This window comes from Cavia porcellus, unplaced genomic scaffold (assembly GCF_034190915.1).
Source record: "Cavia porcellus strain 051 isolate PalLab524CR breed Dunkin Hartley unplaced genomic scaffold, mCavPor4.1 scaffold_28, whole genome shotgun sequence".
Taxonomy (NCBI): Eukaryota; Metazoa; Chordata; class Mammalia; order Rodentia; family Caviidae; genus Cavia; species Cavia porcellus.
Window position 1 is genome coordinate 43,960,647 of NW_026947511.1, and position 23,047 is coordinate 43,983,693.

Here is a 23,047-nt window from a genome sequence, read left to right on the forward strand (position 1 = left end):
AGTGTAAGCAGAAGTTGGATGTAGAATAAAAAATAGTGCAAGAGAGTATGGCTATGACACAAATAAGTACCAGGTCCATGAGGGAGAGAGAAGTTTTACTTAGTGACCCTTTGTTTAAACGAGGGATATACCTTTCATTTGTCTTTAGTTATTTTGCTGAATGCCCATGTGCCTAATATTTTGCTATCTTACTTAATCACATTATCCTGAGAGTTTTGAATAACCACCTTCCATATGCCAAGTAAACAGTCCAGGCAGGATTGTAATCCAGGTCTAATGCTACTGTGTGTCGCAAAAACTGCTAACTTGGGTGTGGGAGTTTGAAAACTCTTAGCACTAGATTTCTGGTGAACTGTATTAACTGTCTTGGTCTTTGTTTGCTTTGTAAGGTGAGAATATTGAAGTAAATCTTCAAAGTTTTCTTGTAAAAATGTGTGATTCTTTGGTTCTTTTTTTAATTCAAGCAGAGAATGTATAATGTGTACTAATATTCTGTGAGCAACCACTTTGGTTTATAATGAATACTGTTAGTCTATAGATTTTATGACATTGTTGTTCTGCAGTGCTGTTAAACAAAAAAAGCATATTGGGGAGCATAGGTTAAAAGAAGGTGAGTCCTGTCAACTGTTGGTTCACAAAACATGAAGAAAAGTATGCGAGCATCGAAGGAACATGGCAGGCATGGGCCGGAGATTGCATGGGTGGGGCTTGGCAGTGTCTTTAGACACCAGCACCATTTATGTCAAAAGATTACTGTGTTTGAGTCAAATCAGTTGCTCTTTTCCGTGTGTGTGTGTGTGTGTGTGTGTGTGTGTGTGTGTGTGTGTGTGAGAGAGAGAGAGAGAGAATTGGACTAGGTGGTGCAACAGTGACTCCATTATAGTTCTTTTAAGGCCTTATAACATTTCCAGTTAAATGATAGAGAAATTGTTACAGGAGAAACAGTGATCATTGATTTTATATATATATATACGAATGACATAAAAATAGCATAATTGTATTTTTTATTCAATTTATACAGTACCTTGTTCTTAAAGGTACTGCACAAATAGCATTGAGATAATAGGCCATTTTAAAATGTCAAAACTTTGAAGAATAAGTAGGTAGGAGAAATAAATACACAGAAACATAGCGGCAGAGTCTTATATCACTGCCTGCATAGCAGGTGGGAGACAGCTGAATTCATTGCACTCCCCAGTGCTACTGAAAATGGGTGAGGGCTTGGCACCTTCTTGGGTGTGGTGTCCTACTTACCGTTCTCCATTCTGTGGTTATGATTGAAGACAGTGAGTTTTGTTGTCAAGTGACCTTTCCTTGCTGTTAACTTGGAGCAGATTACTTAAACTTTCTAAACATCAGATTCCATTTTGATAAAATAGTATTATTTATACCTGCCTTGTTAATTTTTCTGAGGATTAATATAAATGAATTATATACTTAAAACATTTACTTCAGTGCTTGGCATATGGTTAATGTATCATAAATGCTGTTTTTATCCTCAGAATATGTCAAAGCATAATGATGCTGATGAGGTTATAGAGCATGGTAGTAGTGCTTTTCTGGTTCAGAAAACAACACTGTGTGGAGTTCTAAAGATCATCTTTTATTTCTTAAAATTGATGAAGTATAATCCGTACTTCATAAAGTAGCATTAGATTTTTAAATGAAACATCCAGGGACCATAGGGAATACTCATATTTGTATAGCCATCAGTTTAAGAAATAAAACAATTACAGAGTAAACCATTTTTGTTTTTAGTATGTTTCTTATAAACTGAGTACAATTGAATGTTATTTAATCTCAGTTTTCTGCCTCTGCTGATAAATTTAGATTGTTCACATTTACAATCATTACCAGTACCTTATTTCTACCATCTTATCTGTATTTTCTGCTTGCTTGTTTCTTTTACTGTCATTTTCCTTCTGATCTGTCTTCAATTGATCTGAACAACTTTTCTTTTTTCCTTGTATGGATTACCCTTGAATTTTTAACATGTACCCTTGGCTTTTCAGAGTCTAATATTAAATTCAATATGTCTGCCTTTCTTCTGAACAATAAAAAGACTTTGGAAAACTTTAATTCTCATCACGCTTTACCAATATTTGTTTTTGACCAGTATTTTGCTTTTGTGCTTTTTTAGTCATCCAAATTAGTCTTTATGATTGCTGTTGTTGAGTTTAATTTTATGGCAACTTACATTGTCTTTTAATATCCAGAAAACTGGTTTTCTTATTCCTTCTCAGATTTTCAAAAGAAACAACCAGACGATGATTCCACTCCAAGTACAAGTAACAGCCAATCAGATTTGTTTTCCGAAGAGACCACCAGTGACAACAACAATACCTCCATAACCACGCCAACTCTAAGTCCCAGCCAGCAGCCGCTTCCGACAGAACTGAATGTAACTTCACCCAGTAAAGAGGAATGTAAGTGCCTGGATCATGAGAGATGGCAAGGAGAACAGCCCAGGAGCCAAGCTATGAGCTTCTTGGTTATGTCTAACTCCAGGGAAAGCAGCAGTTTTTTAGATTTGAGATAAGTACTGTATTCACATACAGGACTCATTCAGCAAGTTAGAAAATAATTTCCAGCCATTTCATAGGGTATAAGCTCTTCTCAGGAGATATGTTTTTACATTACCTGCCTAGATACATGAAGTTTTAATCCATTCTATAGCAGTGACTCTCTACTCTGACTGCACATTAGAGGGGTAATCTTTAGCACTGTTCCCTGATTCTGATTTAATTGGGCTAAAGGGAAGCCAAGGAATCTGTTCTTTCCAGCTCTGCAGGAAATTTGCTGTGCAGTAAGGGTTTCAAATCACTGATCTAGAGAACCTTAACCCTGTCCAAAGAGCCTTGGATTGAAAATGTGCCCAGTCACTATCTGGACTTGGAGTGTTTCTGAGCATTTAATTTAGACGATAATGCTGCGTGTGTCTTAGAAAACATGCTAATTGAAGGGAGTAAGAGATTGTTTCTATTACTCTGCTGTACGTCTTCAGTGGTGGAATTCTGTTCACATGTTTTGGAAGTTCATTGGCTACTTAAACTTTATAAGGCTTTGACTGTCTCTTTTTGGAACACAACAGTAATAAGAGTATTTGTTGAAAAGTACAAGATGACAGGAATTTTTGCCTTTAAATAGCTTTACTTAAGAGTGGAATTTAGTGATCCAAGTTTAATGAATATCTAGAAATGTGATGTTAGAATATTCTGTCTGTAGTTTTAGAATGATTAGTTGAAAACAATATTTATTTAAATCTTTTATAATCTGTATTCGGTTATAGTAAGAATATAAAATAAAGGTCATGGTCCTTGTCTTTAAAGAATTTACTATTTATCAAAGCAAATGAAATAATATTTGTGACATTACATAAGAGGCTACCAACCAGGCGTGAATATTTGCTAATGTGTGGAGAGCAAGGAGACTGTTAAACATCCTACATTATATAGTATGCTTTCCACATTCCTACCTGACTTGAGGTTTAGGAACTCTGATGCATGGTTGTGTGTACCCATGATAACAGTCCTGCCATGTGCTAAACACAGTGACTGTTTGAAGAAGGACTTGGCTCGCTGAAGGAAGTAATATTGGAGATGGATCCAAAGTAGTGAAAAGGCATTCTACACAAAGTAGTGTGAGCTGCGAAAGAAAGTTGCATTGAGTTCCTTGGTGGCCTGTGACTTCTTTAGGGTGATTTATGGAGGAGAATGGAGGACAGGCCTGGAAGGATAAATTAGGGCAAGTCATAGTGCTTGAATGCTCAATTAAGCTGTTTGGACTTGTTTTTGAACAGAGAAAGTGACAGCATTGTAATTCTTTTGGAGAAGTAACCTGGCATTAATGAAAATAGGAACAAGTATGCTGGAATAGCACTGCGGAGAAAGATTTGTAATACTATGACATGTTATAAACAAGCATGGTCGTGTCAAGGCAGAAGGCTTTGTTTTGTTTTTGAAAATCAATTCTAGGTCATGTACTTACTGAGTTGATGAAAACCATAGCTGCTTTTTTTTTTTTTTTGGAAATACACACTATCCGGTTACACCCAATTTTACATAATACTTCTCAGGAACCTTCAAGTCAAGAATCTGTTGTCAAAGAGAAAGGCTGGAGCTAATGAGGAACTCACCTGGTAGAACTTGGATTAGCTCCAGGCCACAAGAAACCAATTCAGTCAGCCAAAATGCATGTGAAGCTCAGATAACAGTAGTTGCCATTGACTAAGCACTTGATGTGTGAGACGTTATTGTACTCACTTTGCATATTTTCTCGTTTATTCCTCATGGCAACCCAGTGAGGAATATACTGCCATTATCCTCATTCTGTGGGTAAAGAAACATGAAGAGAGAGCTCAAGTAATCTGTCCATGGTTATAAACTGGCAGTTACCAGAACTTAGATTCATGTTCAAACATTTGGATTCAGAATCCATGCTTTAATCAGTTAATTCACATTGTAAAATGCACTCAGAATAAAACCAGCACTTTTCCTACATATAGTTTAGCTATGTAGAATCCCAAGTCATAACCAGAAATTACTTCAGTTTATCTCAAGACATCCATGTAACAGAGATGGAAGTAAGCATGTATCCATATACTTAGAATGTCTTGGTTTAGCTCAGCAACACAAGCGCAAGGTCATGAGTTTGACCTTGTAACAAAACAAAACAAGCAAAAACCAAAACATCTTCTTTGACAACAGACCTTCATGGAAGCTGACTCATAATGAGGATTTATATAGCAAATGACACAATGTGGGCTCAGAACAAATGGAGTTAAAGGAAGTGAGTTTTTATTTGAGTCACGTGGATTGTCTGACACATCCTAAGAACATGAAAGGCCTTTTGGATTCAGTGCAAGAGTCCATCTTCAGAAATCTTTCGCCTTCTAATGCCTGAGCTGTCTTGTCCTGGGATCTAGAGCCTAAGCTACAACTCTTCCTGCATTTTATTCTAGCCCACTATAATTTCATGCTTTTTCTTTTGATTTATAAATACCTTTAATGTGATTAAAGATGTGTCTTAGTCACCTTCCTCTTTGCTACAAGAGGTAACCACAACCTAAAGGAGGAAGTGAGTTTACTTTGTCACAGGTTTTTTTTTTTTTTTTGCACTTTTTTTTTTGCTTCTTGCTTTTTATCGGTACCAGGGATCGAACTCATGACCGCCGCCTGCTTGCAAGGCAGGCGCTTATGCCACTGAGCTAAATCCCCAGCCCTATTTTGTCACAGTTTTTGAGAGGACTCAGTCCGTAGTTAGTGGACTGGCTGCACAGTAGAAAGTTACATAGCAGAGTGGCCTACCTGAGGACGACTGCTCACATCATGGCAGCCAGGAAGCAGAGTGAGTGAGAGAGAGAGAGAGAGAAGGGAGGAACCTGGAGGGAGATATACTCTTCTAGGTCACGTTCCCGTGACCTGCCTCTTTGACCAGGCTCTACCGTCTAACAGTACGTTCGGCTCTAAAGTTATCAGCAGACTAACCCACTGATAATGCGCCTGAGATCCGGTCACTTTCAGAGCGCCACTTCTAAACATGGGGCTTCACACCCCCTCATCACCTCAAATCGTTCAAATCACTTCTTTAAACCATTATGTATCCATCTTAGAGTTATATTTGTTGAGGCTGATGTCATTTCCTAATTCCACAGGTTTTCTACAGTTCTAGGGAAGTGAGATTTGCTGCTCTAATATGAGAATAACTTGCATTGTGTTTTGTTCAGCTGGGCAAGTGGGTGCTCAAGAGAGAACAGTCCATGCTGAAGCAGTACTTTTAAGTTTAAGGGTTGACTTCTAAAAGTGAGAGCTAAGAAAAGTAGTGAGGATGGGTCTTGGGCACAGCCTTTATGTTTAGGGAACAATGACAGAAGCGACCACTAAAAGGTCAGAGAGGAAGAGAATGGTAGAGCAGGCAAGGTCAGAAAAGCCAAAAAACAAATTTCAGCTTACGGTGCTGTGGGCTTTAATGAAAATGTTAGCTCACTTTTATGAAGTACTTGTGGTATGGTAAGCACTCTTCTAAGCTCGTTATAGAGAAATAATGTTTAATTTTTAATGAAATCATCCCTGTTTTTGTATATAGCAAGTTGAAGCAGAAAGAGCCCTAGTAACTTCTGCCCACAGTTAACAGAGCTTTCAGTTACCAGAGACCCTCCTTCCAGCACACTGTTGAGATCCTGGGTCTGTGCTCTCAGACACGAGGCCATAAGATTGTGAAAATGCTGCGAAGGCTGTAAATTAGCTAGAGGCACTGGCCTCGGGGGTTGTGGGACTGCTCACCTAAATAAGCTGTTTAGAGAGTGTGTGCATTCATTTACTAGTCTTTCTTGAGTGCCTTACTCTTTGTTAGATACTAGGTTAAGTGACTGAGATGAACTATACCAAAAGGAAGTTACCTTTGCAAATACTGAGGTTTTGGCATGTTCTCCCAAGGAGGTGTAATAACTTGGGGACGGATGTGTGGGAGAAAAAGCTTTTTACCAGTGGGCTTTGCTGCGTCTCTTAGGTTGAAAGCAGCTGTGCTAGGTGAGTGTTGGGTATAGGGACACAGAGGTGGAGTAGAGGTCCAGATAGGTCCCTGGAACCTAGACAGATTTTTAACCAAAAGAATTTTTTACAACTGTTTGTTAAAGTTTTAATAAAGCAAATATCTAAAGGCTTTAAGAGATACTTCTTTGTCTGAACACACATCTTTATCCTTCCCAAACTGTATAGCTGTAGAAGAGTAGATACACAGAATGTTGGCCAATAAAAACTTTCTCAAAAAAGTGTAAGCAAAATGCAGATAGTAACTAAAAGACTTGTCATAACATTTAAACGCTCTAATAATGGTAACAGCTGGCATTAGAGTAATTAACAAGGTACGAGGCAGTATTCCAAGTATGTTACATATATTAACCTACTTCATCTTCATAATTACCCTGTGAAGTAGGTAATTTTATTAGATCCATTTCACAGGTGTGGAAATAGAGGCCCTGGATGGATAGTCACCATCTTGCTCAAGATCACATGGCAGTTTGCCTGCAGAGACCTGGCTGTGCACCACCACTGCCATAGCCGCCTGTCTCTAGAGTGACTTGTAGTCTATAGTCCATGGCTTGCAAATGAAGGCTATCCAGAGCAAGAGGTGTTGGACATTTCAAAAGAATAGAGCCCCTCTTTTCTGCCATCTACTTCGTGCTTTTTGGTTTTTTTCACAAACGACATTTGTGATTTGAGATAATGTTTCTTTTTGGTCTTTGTTTTTAATTGGCGAAACATATATATGTAACATAGGTATGCTATAGTATGATATGATATACATATATGTATATAATATGTAATGATCAGATGAACATAAATGAAGTATCTTTCATTTCTTCCAGTTGGAAGTATTTAAAATCCTATTAGCTATTTTGAAATACATAGTTAGCTTTTGTCAATTGTAGTTATCCTACTTGTACTATAAAAGATCGTTATTTGCCTTGCCCAGCCGCACCCGTGTGCTGCTAAACATTCTGCCTCCATCCTTGTCTTCCCTTTCTGTTTTATCTCCTTTCTGTGAAATGAAGTTTTCAAACCACGTACACGTGAGAGCGTGCAGTATTTGTCTTCGTTCACTTACTTCACTTACCAAGTGTCCTCCACACTTAGCCACATTGCTGCAAACGGCAGGACTTGGTTCCTTTTTATGGCTAAACTATATACTGCTGGGTATGTACACTACATTTTCTTTATTTATTCATTGATGGACACCCGTTTCAATGAATGTCTTTCTTGGCTATTGTCAACTGCTGCAGTAAACATGGAAGTACAGTTTTCTTTAATGATTTGCTTTTGATACATACTCAGAAGTAAAATTGCTAGAAGATAATTTTATTTCTAATTTTTTGACAGACTTCCATACTATTTTCCTTAATGGCCATACTAATTTCCATTTTCAAAAACAGTAACATGAACATTCTTTCTCCACATCCTTGTCAATGTAATAGTCATTTGAACTGGGTGAGATAACATCTCGTTGTGGTTTCAGTATTACTTTTCATATATGTGTTGACTGCATATCTTTTGGGAAATACGCTAGAAAATGTGAATTATTTAGGGATTTTGGCCACTGAAATCTTTGGGTTCCTTGAATATTCTGGAAATTCTTTGTCAGATAGTTTGGAAATATTTTCTTTCTTTGTATAGGTTGTCTCTTAACTGTGTAGATTTTTTCCTTTACTATATTGAAATATTTTAGTTTGATATAATATTATTTGTCACTTTTTTCTTTTTGTTGCCTGGAGTCATATTTGAAAAATCTTTCCAGAAGTGTTTCCTGTATAACTCCTTATCCTAGTTTCACAGTTCTGAGTCTTACATATAAATCTTGAATACATTTTGAGTTGATTTTTGTGTAGGATGTATGAAAAAGACCAAGTTTCATTCTATTGCATGTAGATAGCTACTGTCCTCTGTATCATCTATTGAAGGGACTTTCCTTTTTTTCCAGTGTATGTTCTTATCTTTTTTTTTATTTTAAAAACAACAACAACAACAAAGAATAAAAATGATGCAGAATTTCAAAACAAAATAATAGGAAATTAACACTAGTTATATATTGCATACTGTTGTCTTCAAAATGGTTCAGATTATAAGTTTTAGGCATAAAAATGATCAAATAAACAATGAAAAACTCAGTGTTCTTTTTGATAAAAAGATTAGTAATAGAGTTATCTATATTGTAGATAGACATGCACACACATACATACAATCTTTTTCCTTCTTTCGTTTCTCCTTTTCCCCTATCCCAATTGTTCTTCCTTTTTAGCACTTTCTTTCCTTTTCATTTTCACAATATCTGTGATACATTTTGAATCTTATTTACTCTTTGAGGTTTTTTTTACACTAGGAAGACTATTTACACATGTGAGTCTGATTTATTTCACTTATGAGTACGATCTCAAATTGCACCCGTTTATATATAAAAGCCTCAAGTTTATCTTTCTTTTTGCTAAATAGTACTCCATTGTGTGAAAAATAATATCTTTTTTAATCTATTCCGCAGTTGATGGGCATTTGGGTTGTTTCCAAGATTTAGCTATTACAAAGTGTGCTGCTATAAATATGGGTGCACATACATCACTGTAACATGACCTTTTCAGTTTTTCTGGGAAAATACCTAACGGGAATGGCTGGATTGAATGGGACCGATTTCCAGAGTAGTACCAGTTACACTCCCACCAACAGTGGAGAAGGGTTGCTTTTCCCTCCAGCATTTGTTGTTGGTTAATTTCTTGATGACGGCCATTCTTTCTAGAGTGAGATGGAAGCTGAGTGAGGTTTAAATTTGCATTTCTTGAATGACCAGTGATGTTGAACATTTCTATATATATTTGCCATTTGTATTTCTTTCTTTTTTTTTTTTTTTACCGGTACCAGGGATCAAACTCACGACCACGTGCTTGCAAGGTAGGCGCTTATGCCGCTGAGCCCTCACCATTTGTATTTCTTTATCTGAGAAGAGTGTGCTTATCTCACATGCCTATTTTTGAATTTAGTCTTTGAATTTGGAGGGCCATGTTTTTTTCAATTCTTTGTATGTTCTAGATAGAAGTCTTTTGTTTGAGCGACAGTTAGCTAAAATTTTTTCCCATCCTGTAGGTTTTCTTTTCATTCTGTTGGTGATTTCTTTTGATGTGCAAAAACTTTTTAATAAGGTGAGATCCTAATTGTTGATTCTTTGAAGTACTTCTTGTGCAGTTTGTGTCTTGTTTATGAACTCTTTGCTTACCCCTTTGTCTTTAAGATTTCTACCTACTTTGTCTTCCAGTAGATTTAGTGTTTTTGTTTTAATATTTAGATGTTTGATCCATTTTGACTTTATTTTAGTGCATGGTGATAGACATGGGTCTAGTTTTAGTCTTTGACATGTGGAAAGCCAATTTTTCCAGCATTATTCATTAAGAGGCTTTCTTCCAGTGAACATGTTTGGCCCCTTTGTCAAAGATTAAGTGACTGAGTGTCTTTGTAGTCGTGTCTACATCTTCAAATCTGTTCCACTGATCCTCAGGTCTGGTTTTGTTTTTTGTTGTTTTTTGCCAGTACCATACTGATTTTATCATAGTAGTTTTGTAGTATAATTTCAATTCTGGGATTGTGATGTCTCCTGCCTTGCTTTGTTGCCCAGGATTAAATTTGCTGTTCTTTGTTTCTTCTCTTTCCAAATGAATTTTAGGAATGGTTTTTCTAGATCTGCGAAGTATGCTAATGGTATTTGATCAGTATTGCATTACATCTGTATAACAATTTTGGGAATATGGCCATTTTAACAATGTTGAGTCTTCTTCTTCCAAGAGCAAGGGATATCCTTCTGTTTTCTCATATCCTCTTCAGTCTCCTTTTTCAGAATACTATAGTTTTCAATGTATAGATCTTTTGCACCCTTTGTTGGAGTGATTCTTAAGTATTTCATTTTTTTCTTTTTTTTCTTTTGAAGGTAGTAGAAATGCAACAGAATAAGACAGAACAAAGCTAGTCTAGACAACGTGGTGAAAACGGTACAGAACTTCAGAGCAGGTTACCAAGATAACAGTAATAGATACCATAGTATATCTCATTATCTTCATAGTAGTTTTCTAGCCAGTTAGGTATAGCGAAATCAAACCAAAGACAGAACATTATAAAATCAATCAAAAAAGAATATTGAGTAGAGCAAAACAATTAATCATAATGAAACAAAACAGTGAAAACATTTGCTTTCAAACAAGATGGAAGGAGATCCCCAATATTTGCTATATTGCCTACAGTCATCCTCCCAAGAGATGCTCAGCCCTCTGTCCCCAGTTGCTAATGGGGACACAAGGTGAGAGGGAAGATGTCTGATTCCCAGCTCATGCACTGGTAGGCTCAGAGGAGACGCTGACTGGTTCTCCTGGCTCATGCTGGAGAGAGGCACTGACCACGAGGGCAGACGAATTGCTTTTTTCTGCAGCCTCCTGGGTTATACCATGGCCGTGGTCGGATCTTGGGGGCCGCTGAGTCTCCTCCTGGCTCACGCTGGAGGAAAGCCAAGTATTTCATCTTTTAGGATATATTTTCTTGAGTCTTGAAAACAATAGCTTCTAGGGGTGTGGATTTATTATAGGTTGATGTGTCTGCCAGTATCATATTGTTTTGGTTACTCTAACTTGGTAGAAAAACAGTCTATATTTAAATTTTAAGAATGGATTACTGAAAAGACATATTGCCAATGTTCTCACTATATTCTTCCTTTCAAAACCATTTGTCTCGTCATTCTTACTGTTTATTGATGCAGTTTTGGAAGTTCTGTCTTGCTATTCCCTCTTTGTGTCCTCTGTGAATTAGGTTTCCTGTTATGCTCATGAAGGTCTGGCCATCCCTACTGTGGCATATTTGGAAGCTGTACAGTGTGAAAGCCTAAGGTTGTGGGGTTTTTCCTTAGCTCCTCTAACACATGAGGTGGGAGTGGAAGTACCAGAGCGTCTTGGCTACCCTGTTTGCTTCCAGGCATCAGAGGAAGAGAATTGCAGCCTGTTGTTAGGGAAAATTTAATAGCAAGAAATTGACTTAATTCAAAACATTCTTTTGTTTTAACCTAGCAGAGTGAGAAGGTATATTTTATATAAACATTCTTTTAAGTTCTGGAGGCACATGTTAGCAATGAAGAGTGACCACCACTTTCATAAAACTGTAGTTTACTAGTAGGGTTTGCTAAACTGCAGCCCACAGGCCATATCTAGCCCATCACCTCCAAGTAGAAAATTATATTTTACATTTTTACATGTTTAAATGGTTGAAGAAAATCAAGAGAATGGTGTTTTGTAAAATGTGGAGATTAGTAGTTTTATAGGCACAACTCCCTCATTCATTTATGTGCTTACGGCTGCATCTGTGCTACAGCAGCAGGAGCTGGTAGTTGCTCCAGAGAGGTGGTGGACTCCTGTGGAAAAACGCTGCAAACTAGTTTTACAAAGGACTTTGACAAACCCCTTGTTTCTGGCATCATCCTGACAGTGGAGTGCAAAGGACGGGTATACATACGTTCCTTCCTAATCCATAGACCGGAAAAGAGAGGTTTGGGTGAGGACATACAAGAGGCTCCAACTCAGGTCTGAGCCTTTCTCATGTATAATACTTGCTGTTTTCCCTTCCTTATATTAATTGCATTTGTCCAAGACACGTTAATGTAGTGAAAAGAAAATACCCATAAAAAGTGAGAACCTAACTAACTAGAATGTTAGTGAAGACTTCCGCCAAATAAAGTTTCATTTCCAAATGTGGTCTGGATTTTCCTTTAATGTAATACTAATTTCCAAAATAGCAATTTGAGAATGTTCTTTACCTGTGGTTAAATTAATTTGGTTTGAATGAGATGCTCATTGTTCCTTTGAAAATGAGTTTTCTGGCAATATCTGTGCTTTCCCAGGAATTCAGAAAAGAAGAAAAAAGAAAAGAATGGTAGAACCTTTTAACAGATGTCTTTGCTAGACTGGCCCTGGTTTTGACAAGATCTTATCTGTCCTCAGAAAAATTAATATCACCGCTAATCTTTTTGCTTTTACTATTTAAATTTGTAATCTCTAAATGAGACCAGTTTTCCCCCTTTTTTCAGACTATGTAGTGTATTTTTCTGGAGGACAGATACTGGCAAAACAGGATGGTTTCTTCTTGTAAAGCATTTGGAAAATATTACCTATTAAAATATTTTATGACTTCCTGCTGGGCTGGTTTTAAGTGAAATATGGTGGAGAGATTTATTTACAGTTCTCTCTCTGTATGTGCCTTTCTCTTCCCTTTCCTCTAATGAAGCTCAAAGCATCAGGCCATTTATCAGAGATAATTATACAACAGATGGAGCTTTTCTGATATATAATAGTCTCAAAGTGGAAGATTCTTTCCCATAATGAAGAATGCCCAAACTTTAAAAGTCTCTTTTGATTTTAATTTAAGGGGCTTTTTTTCTTAGTGCATTTATTTATTAATCCTGAATCTGGTTCTGTAAAGCATGCTGCTTTTATTAGGGCCCTATTCTAAAAAGATTGATACTGTACAGTGAAGTTTAATAATGCACAGTTATATGCTGTATTGAATTGATTGACTATAATTCACCAGGAATCAGTGTGTAAAGTCAAGTTAATCCTTGTCAAAATGCAGAACTTGAGCAGTTAGCAGTATTTTCTTACATTTTTTCTGTTCCACAGTGTTATCTGCATGGGAACTTGTTCATGCATATATAGTGTCATCTGACTTTCAACTTCTATTTAAAAGATAGAATCAAGTTAAAATAAAATCATGTTTTTTAAGTTATTTGTTTACGAACTTTTCCCCTATTATGTTGAAGTATGTGGGTAAGGCGTGGCTACATTCTCAATTTTTTTAAAGATTTAAATTTATATAAAACAGAAAGTAAAGATAGTCTTTACTGACAACACTCTCTGTGACCATCAAATTCCTACTCTCTCTCTTTTTTTTTTTTGTCTTTTTCCTTTTTATCGGTACCGGGGATCGAACTCACGTGAGACTGCCTGCTTGCAAGGCAGGCGCTTATTAACCATTTTTCTTAGCTGTTTTTTTTTTCCTTAAAGATTTGTAGGAATTTATATTTTAGATAATATCTTTAGTATTTATATTGTCAATAGTTTTTCTGGTATGTTACTGGACTTGAGTACTTCATCTTTCACTAGAACTTCATTTAAGTCTGTTCATCCTTTATCTTCTATCTTTGTGTTTTTCTTAGGTTTTTTAAACTACAGATTAGAAAAAATTTTAAGTTTTTTTTTTCGTTTCAAATCTGTATTTTAAAGAGAAACAGATAACAAAAATTTCAAACAGTCATTAGGGGGTAACGTATATACACTGTGTATTTGTGTGTGTGTGTGTGTGTGTGTGTGTGTGTGTGTGTACACATACATTGTTTCAGTGTCTTACACTAGTGAGACAATACGATGTTTATACTGTGTGTCTGATTTATTTCACTTATGAGTGTGGTCTCAAGTTGTATCCATTTACCCATAAAAGTCTCAAGTTTATTCTTTACGGCTTAGTACTGCATTTTATAAAAATACCACTTTTTTATTGATTCCTCAGTCGATGGCATCTAAGTATGTTTTTAATACATTCATAGTTTCATCTTTTTTCACATTTAGTTCTGAACCTTATTGGAATTTATGTTGTATGCAGCATAATATATAGAGACTTACCCCTTCCTACCCTCCCATGGCTCACTGTTACTCCATAGCCACTCACTGAATTGTCCAGTACCATTGCTGGTATATAAATACAGACTTGTTTCTAGGCTCATTCACCTTCTTTTAGGGGGCCACTATACTGTATTGCTAAAAGTGAAATACAGTTTTGTGATGTGTACTAATATTAGATAGAATTAGTCTTCGTTAGTTTATCTTTTTCTAAATTTTGTTGGCTATTTTCTGATTTTCTCTTCTTGATGAATTTTATATTCAGCTTATTAAGTTCTGCTACACATTACAGCCAGGTGCAGTGGTGCATGCCTGTAACCCCAGCTTCTTGGGAAGCTGAACTAGGAGCATCACAAGTTTGAAGCCAGCTTTGGCAACTTGGCAGATCTTTTCTTAAATTAAGGATAATAAAAAGGGCTGGGGAAGTAGTTTAGTGAGAAGATCCTAGGTGTACTAATCAACCAAACAACTGATAAACAAATGTATACTTTTTATTGATGTTCTGTTGAATATATATATAAGAATAAGTTTTTAATAAACCTTTGGGGCTTAGATAGGAATTTAATTTGTCTTATATATTCATATTCTTGAGTAAAGTTATTTGCTGAAAATAGGTTTTATATATTTGTTGCTGGAATTTCTTCTTTGCTGCTTTATGGTTTCATTGTTGTTGTTTTTGCTGCTTTGTTTTGTTTAGTGATCATAGGAATTGAATCCAGGGCCTTTTGTACTGAGCTGCCCTTTTAAAACATTTATTTTTGTGTTGAAACAGTCTCAGCAAGTTGCTTAGGTAGGGTTCAAACCTGGAATCATCCTCCCTCTGCCTTTCAGAGTGCTGGGCTTACAGGTGTGTATACTGGCACATGATATTCCTCTTATGCTTTAAGGAAACTACTTTAGTTTTTCTAGTAGAATTTTACAAGTAGAACTTTTGCTGTGGATTTTTTAGATGTAGTCTTTATCAAGTTAAGGATACACTTGCACAAACCTTTAATTACAAGTGGGTGTTAAATTTTATAAAATATTATTTTATTTACACATCTATTAAGATTCATCATAATTTCTACTTAACATATAATCTCTTGATTTTAATATACCTCTGGTGCTAGCTATCTTAGCAGACCTTAAATAATTCTCATTCTTTCAGTATACTCTTGGATTCAAAATCCTAATTCTATTTTAAATTTTATCTTTTTGATAAATGAAATTTGATTTTCTATACAGCAGCCATGCTGCGTCTGTCATGTGTTACATTAACCTCATAGGAAACTTTTCATCTTTTTCTATTGTAATGCCTTTTTGGTTTCTTAATGATTATTGGACTACTCATGCTTTCTACTTCATTTGAAGTCAGTGTTTGCAGTTAACTCTTAACTGTCCTCTCCTCTGATCCATTTCATTTTCCACAGTTTCAGTTACCCACTGTCAATGGTGGCCCCAAAAACACTAAGTAGAAAGTTCAAGAAATAGGTAATTTGTAAATTTTACATTGTTCTTCTGAGAATAGCTTGATGAAATCTTGCATCCTCCTGCCCCCTTGGGCCACCGTATCTGTGCTGTCTCGTCCTTCCTGCCCCTCAGATGCTTAGAAGCCTCTCAGTTGCCAGGTCAGCTGTCAGGGTGCCTTTAACAGTGGCCCTGAAGCACAAAGATAGTAAGGTTTGCAGTTTTATTATAGTATGTGGCTATAATTGTTCTGTTTTAGTGTTGGTAATCTTACTGTTCTTGATTGATAAATTAAGCATAGAAGAAAACATCATAATAGAGGATTTGGTGCCATCTGCTTTCAGGCATTCACAGGGAATGGAACATCACACCTGTGGATAAGGGGGACTTTGTTAGTACAGAAATGTCTATTTCATCTGGATTGTTAAATACTGAAGTAAACTTATACGTAGAATTCTTAATTTTAAAAATTTCTTTCACAAGAACATGCTGTTAACTTCAAGGTACATGTTCTACCAGGTATACATACCAAAATCTACTATAGTTACTCTGACACTGTTTATGTTTCCTAATTTGTCTTCTTTATGATCCTTCTTTATGATCCTGTAGTTAGCTCAAAGGGAACTACTGAAAGCCTGGAAAGTTGTCACTTACTGTTTTGTTTCCTCTGGATTCTAGCATAGTCCCCAGAGTACTTTGCTTCCACTGTCCTCCTAGTCTACAAACACATCTAATGCGGTTCATATTGACAGTCGTTGTTTCATTGGCTCATCACTGCCAGTGGGGTTTTCTGGGTTCTTACTCTTGTACCACACATCCATCCTCCAGTCTAGCACTCCAGTGGATCTCCCCCCTGCACCCCACTTTCCTAGCATTGTTGAGAGACACTTGGCGCTCCCATTATCACTCATGTCCAGTCTCTTGGGAGCCCAGATAAGAGTCTTTCATTTTCACTGGTTACTTCCTCTAAGGATTCCGCGTGCTTCTTATCTGTAACATCTGATCTCATGTTCTTCTATTGGTTACCTTTTTGACATAAGAGTATCACTTCCTACACAAGGTAAGAGTCAAATCCCAAAATTATGAAGGACTTTATGTTGCTTTGTGCTCCCGAGAGTATCTAGCACAGTGCTTGGCATGGCAATAATGCTTAGTAAATGCTTACTGATTCAAATATTTAGAAAAGTTTTATTTTTAATCTTTATTGCTTCTTGAAACTTACTGTTTTGATGCATTAAAGAATACCTTATTGCTTATAATTAATTTTTAAAAATAGCTACTTGATATTATTTTCTACACCAGTAATCCCAAAGCACACAACTCAAAAAGGCTTTGTGTGCTTTGTTGTGACAGTTCTGAGACTTTTGGAATAATGGAAATTAAAAGTCTGTCTCCTGTCTTCCCCCTTCAGTAGCCACCTGTATATTGTAAAATAATACATTTTATTCCAGGGTATTTTCTTCTAATAGTTTTAACAATTTCATTCCGAGGTATTTCAGCTTTGCAAGAGAAAGACTAGTAAACTTCTAGTACTCATTTTCCAGGGTTACTTTATAACTGTGTAAATTGGAAAGGTTAGCTTCCACAAAGATTTCTTTAGGCACCTGTAATATTACATAGTTACTGATACTTGGGTGAATTTTTGAGGCAACATCCTTACCCTCTTCCCATTTATAAATACGGATTTGTTTTTAAAAAGTTCTTACTAAATTAAATGCTGTGTGCTTCTCTGTGAAAGTAAAGTTCAGAGTGAACAACCACACTTCCCATAGCTTTAGACTTATGTAGTTGTCATGCTTTTTATTTTGTGTAGGTACAGGTAATAAGTGACACTGTACCAATTTTAAACTAAATCTAAACTATATTTGTGACAAACTGGCAAGAAAAGTCATAATAGGAGCATCTTTTTGAAAATGTTAGAAGTACTCATTTTAACTTTACATGAATATATTATGTTTGTGAAATTCTGTGTGAGAATTCAGAGCTGCTGGTACCAAAAAAAAAAAGATTATGCAACTTTGCATTTATATTCATGTCCTCTTTTACTCATAAACCATTTCACTTTTTTATCCATCAAAAAGGTGATTCTTGATGCCACTTTAGTCAGGAGTTTTAAAAGTTCCAAAATAGCAGTATAATCTCTGTTTACAAGGATGGGTCTTACTAGTAAGGTGTGCAGTGTTCGCTTCTGTCTGACACAGAGCTGAACCTCACGCCTTTCTTTCCCTGAACATTAGGCCGGTAGTGAGCGGTTCAGCTGCTGGTGGGAGGGGCTCAGCAGGAGGCCCCCTGTGTCCAGCTTCATTTTGAAAGTCTTGGGGGCTGGAGATTTAGCTCAACGGCATAATAAGCATCTGCCTTGCAAGCAGGCAGTCGTGAGTTCGATCCCCGGTACTGATAAAAAGGAAAAAGACAAAAAAAAAAAAAAAATTAAAAAAAGTTAAGAAAGTCTATGAGACAGTAACTGCAGCCTGAGTAGAAGTCTTACTTCATTTTTTTCTGAAGCACAACTAACTTTTCTTTCTGAGGAAGGCATTTCAGTCTCCTTTTAGTTCTCAGCGCAACCCAGTCTTTATGAGAGTGCTCTTGCTAGCTGAACTATATAAAGAAGCATAAAAGCTCTTCTAGAACTGAGTGGTGCCTCCGTTAGTGTTGTTCTGAGAATCATGCTTGTGTTGATGGTAAGATGCAAATGTGGAAATCTGAGTTGAGCCTTCGTTACGTCTGTAAATAGTCCAAACTGAAGCTTAAATTGGAGAAGTGACAGCCCCTGATTTCATATCCATATTAAATGTGCTTTGTCACAAGAGAAAAACAAAACAAAATCTAAAATTAGAACTGATTTTATTAGCCAGGTGATATTTTAACCTGCTAAAAAAGGTGATGATGATGTCTTGGAATTTCACTGTTAATTGTTGTTGGCTTTGTCACAGTATCACTTTTGAAAAGCTGATACTATGAAAAGCTGATACTAAACAAATCTAACTGCTTGTCCAAAATCCATTGCATTCCATGAAATGTGTTTTGATTTTTCCTACATAAATAGTAGGAAAAGAATATCCTGATTTTAAAATTATGACCATAATTTCACTTGCTTTCATTTGTTTAAATAATTTTTGAAAGTGGGTGGTATCTTACTGTTACTTATGCTTAGTGCTTTGGTTATTCTCTGAAAGACTCAAGCCCGTGAGCATGTAAGGAGTATGGGGAAATCAGAGACTATATAACCTTCAGGTCACTGTTCAGTACTGCTGGCTCTCTGAGTATGGTTTGGTCTGCACACCTGTAGAGGTCTCCAAGCCCCACTCACGAAGTCTCTAAAATCTTACCTTTCCCAACTGTTTAAGAATGTTATTACGATTTGAAATGTAATTCTGTTAATTTTAAATGAAAACCTTTTTAAAGTTTGTCATTTTTAATTGCAGATAGGTAAGTAACAGTAACTTAAAAACAAAAGCTCCTTATGATTTTTGTTTTTGTTTTTGTTTTGAGATAGGGTCTGTATCATTCAGCCAGGCTTAAACTTGCTTATGTATCCCAGACGTCCTTGAACTCAGTGCAATCCTCCTGCTTCTCAGCCTCCTGAGTACTGGGATTACAGGCATGCGCCCAACTCGAAACTATTATTATTAATTTCTAAATATAAAAAGATCAGCCAAAAACCAGTAAGTCTGTGAAATGCTTTACTAATCAATGTGTGAATGTGATGAAAATCATCTGTTTTATTAATAATTGGATTTCTGAATAACTAGTTACCGGGTGTGATAGAAATATGCAGTGGATATTTAAGTTCATTGCAGTAGAAGACACATTGCTAATCATGCCCCTCAAAATGCTTCCCAAGTTACTTCAAACACTTATCCCATCATTCTCGCCACTTTCTGAAGCAGTTCTAAACATCTTAATGACCGTCTTTATGAGGTGTGTTAGAAAATACGGTGAGTCCTGCTACTTAGTGCCGCCCAGTGGAAACTCAGGCCTCTAACCAGGTCTGGCACAATTGACTCATGGCTCTTCCCGCAATGCAAAATGACCATGCAAGGCAAACATTGTAAGTTGGCTGAGGACGCTGAGGCAGTCACAGCAATGTACCACCTTGAAGGTAATTCCAGAATTGCTTCAGAAAGTGACAAAAAAGGTGGAATAAATACGTTTGAAGTAAGTGGAGTATTGGGGTAGAGGTTAGTGACAGTATATGTTTTCTTGTAATAAATTTTTAAAAAATTTAAACATTTATTGTATTTTGGTCATACCTTGTATATTCAGTAATTGTTTTTGACTTAAATCATTTTCATGAAAACTGTGTTTTGAATACCTGCTGTGCTAATTTAATTTACTCTAAGGTAAGATGGCTGCCTTTAAGGTATATTCTATTAATACCATTATTAGGTCAGCATTCCTTCTGGAACATCCCTGGTCTGAGTAGGGATGCCCATCACTAGTCCTTTAGTCTGTCAAGCTGAGCATGGTGACACATGCTCATCCTCCTAGAACTTGGGTGCCCGTCATCCCAGAACTTGGGCGGAGCAGGAAGCCTGCAAGGAGTTGGAGGCCAGCCCAGTCCACATAGTGATCTCAAGGGCAGCCTCAACTACATAGCAAGACCAAAAAAAAAGAAAGGAAAACAAAACAAACAAGTTAACCAAAGAGAGAGACAGTGAGTCTGTCACTGTCAGGCACGTGAGAATTACTGCTGATTTAGATTTTCTTCTGTTGTTCCAGAGACTGTGATAGAATTTTATCTCTTGAATAAATAGGTTTATAACTACACACATGTACACATACACTATAATATTTACAGAGATACCTAGTGCTATAATTATTTAGCAGAGTCAGGTTTGAGTAAGTAGCAATGAAATTTTGTTGAGAAGCACTTTATGAACAAAATAGATAAGCTATCTATCAATAGCAATTTTTCAACTGTTTAAAAATCTCTTTCTCATAAATACCTTATTTAGATTTAAATTTGTGACAGATCTTGCAGTGGGTTAGGATTAGAATTTCTAACTGAGAGATCAACACATTCTATAACTGCTTATATAAATGGTTTGATTTGGATGTTTTATTTAAGAAATGGGAGGGCTATTACCTTGCTGATTTCCTGTAAACTTAAATTCCCTCTCATTATATTTGTATGTCTCCTTGTTTTTAATCAATGGAGCTTTTCATTTTCAATTGCATAGACAGATTAGGTGTATCTTTTCTGATTTAAAACAGTTCTCAATCACATGTCTAGGGGGAGGCTGGAGAATAGGATTTTCTTTTCTGAAGTTGACTACTTTTTTAGGCATTGTCTCTCCCTGAGATTAATATATTACCATCAATTCTTTACTATCTTAAATCTTCATGTAAAAGTTGAAGTCTTTAAGAACAATTTCACTGATGAAGATACAGAATTGAATATTTTTAAAGTTAAATTTATATTCCTAATGTGATCACATTAGGAGATAGTAGTTTATATCTCTTGCATGCCTCTCCCCATAACCCTCATCAAGAAACTCAGTAAGACATTCTAAATAGATAGGAAGAAAGAGACTTAATAGCTGTTGAATCTGAAATTGTCTTTAGAACTGTGAGCTGGGAAGTAAGGTGCTACAGAGGTAAACAGTGCACGGATTATGATAGTGAGAGATTGACAAGCTGGTAGAAAAAGGATGATGCATTTCTAATTAGTCCACAGTGCTTTTAGTTGAAAATTAATTAGATACTGTTATGTAAATGTCATGTTAATTAAGCAAGGAAATTGAAGTGTTGTAAATCTACCAAAGGAATGGCTATTTTTGTATATTAATGTTTTGCAGTTACTGTCAAATATCAATAGTAGAATATTTGTTTGATTATTCAGCTTCTGTTGATTTTTAGCTGACTGATTCCTTTACAGCCCATTTTTCCTAACTGATATGTTTTTTCACATGGTTTAACTGCAGCCAGTGAGGGTGGAACCAGACTCAGGTGGAACCAGGAGCCAAAAATAACCAGTCATCACAGCTGTTTTAACAAAACTAGTAGAGTGTAGCTCTCTGTTTCAAGGTTAAAGAGAAAATACTGTATTTTTCTGTATCTTCTCAGTTTAGGATTTAGAGTGCCTGGAATATTGCTGTCCTATGTTCACTCGCCTCTAAACCAGTTCTGTTCCTTACGTCTTTTAGTAGTCTGTAGGACTGACTACTGCATGGATAACTAAGGTGTTTGACATACACAGTCAATTTATAGGAGCCTGAAAAAATTCAAGCATTGTGCTATTTCACTTTGAATGTGTTGGTTGTTAATGGGGTACTTTTTTTTTTTTTTAATTTTATTTAAGGAGAAAAGAAAAAAAAAGCAGGGAAAGGGTACAAGTTATACAGATTTACAGAAAAAAAATGAACAGTAGGAAATCACTAGTTAATGGATTACATATTGTCATCTTAGAAATAATTGTTCAAGTCACAAAATTAAAGCTTGTAAAGTGGACATTCCATCAATGATACTGCAAACAGTTCTGTTCATTGATCCAATAAAACTCTGTGATATCATTTTCTATCTTATACACTTAAATATACATGCAGTTATATAGTTTAGAGTACTTTCTTTTCCTCTCTTTTGTACCATGACTATTACACATTTTGGGTTTCATTGCTCCCACGGTTCTTATTACTTTTTTGGAAGAGAGTAAAACCAAATGTGACATAACAGAACAGAATCGGTCAAGTCAAAAGGGTGGACATAATAGATAATGTAAAAACATAATACAGGTGATCAACAATGGTTACCATAATGTCTCCCGCTATCTCTAATAGAATTGCCTATATCATTAGTTATAATACAATTGAACAAAACAGTAAAGAATAAAACCGACAAAACCAAAACATTGGAGACATTGTAGGTCTTCAAAAGTAGATAAAAGTCAACAAGAATGGGCGTCATAATGAATCTCATTATCTTCACAGCTGATGCCTACTTTCGAACCTGATACTATCCAGCAAAACAGAATAAGGGAACATCAGTTAAAAACCAGATGGTGAGAGTAATACAGGGCTTTAAATCAAGGTAATGAAAAGTCAAAATGGGTTACTATAATATATCCTGCTATTTTTTTCCTTTAATTAAAAGGATAAAGATAAAAAAGTAAATAATGGAGTGGAGATTGAGATAAAAGAGGGCATAACAACGAAACAGCGCAGATCAAAACATAACCATTTAAGCAGAATAGTGTTTCACCACCAGATAATCCTAACCTAAAAGTAGTTACCATATTGTTTCTTTCTTTGAAATCCTTGAGTACAACTTCGTATACTGTAGCATTAAGTATATCAAAACAATGTAAAACCATTCAAAAGAATGACAGCATTACAGAGTATTTAGAGTCGACTAACAGAAAATGAACAATGGTTTCTGTATAATCTCCTTGTCTTTAAAAGGTTTTTGCTTATACTATCG

The 23,047-nt window shown here is 36.1% G+C and overlaps 1 protein-coding gene across 2 annotated transcripts in view; it reads left to right on the forward strand.

Annotated features, from left to right (window-relative positions):
- The window catches only part of Zfand3 (zinc finger AN1-type containing 3), a 275,896-nt gene that overhangs the window by 195,924 nt on the left and 56,925 nt on the right, over positions 1-23,047 (forward strand). For both annotated transcript variants that reach the window (XM_063239404.1, XM_063239403.1), the window contains exon 3: positions 2,244-2,426. In XM_063239404.1, the coding sequence (XP_063095474.1) occupies positions 2,244-2,426 (183 nt within the window). The remainder of the gene's footprint in view (positions 1-2,243; positions 2,427-23,047) is intronic.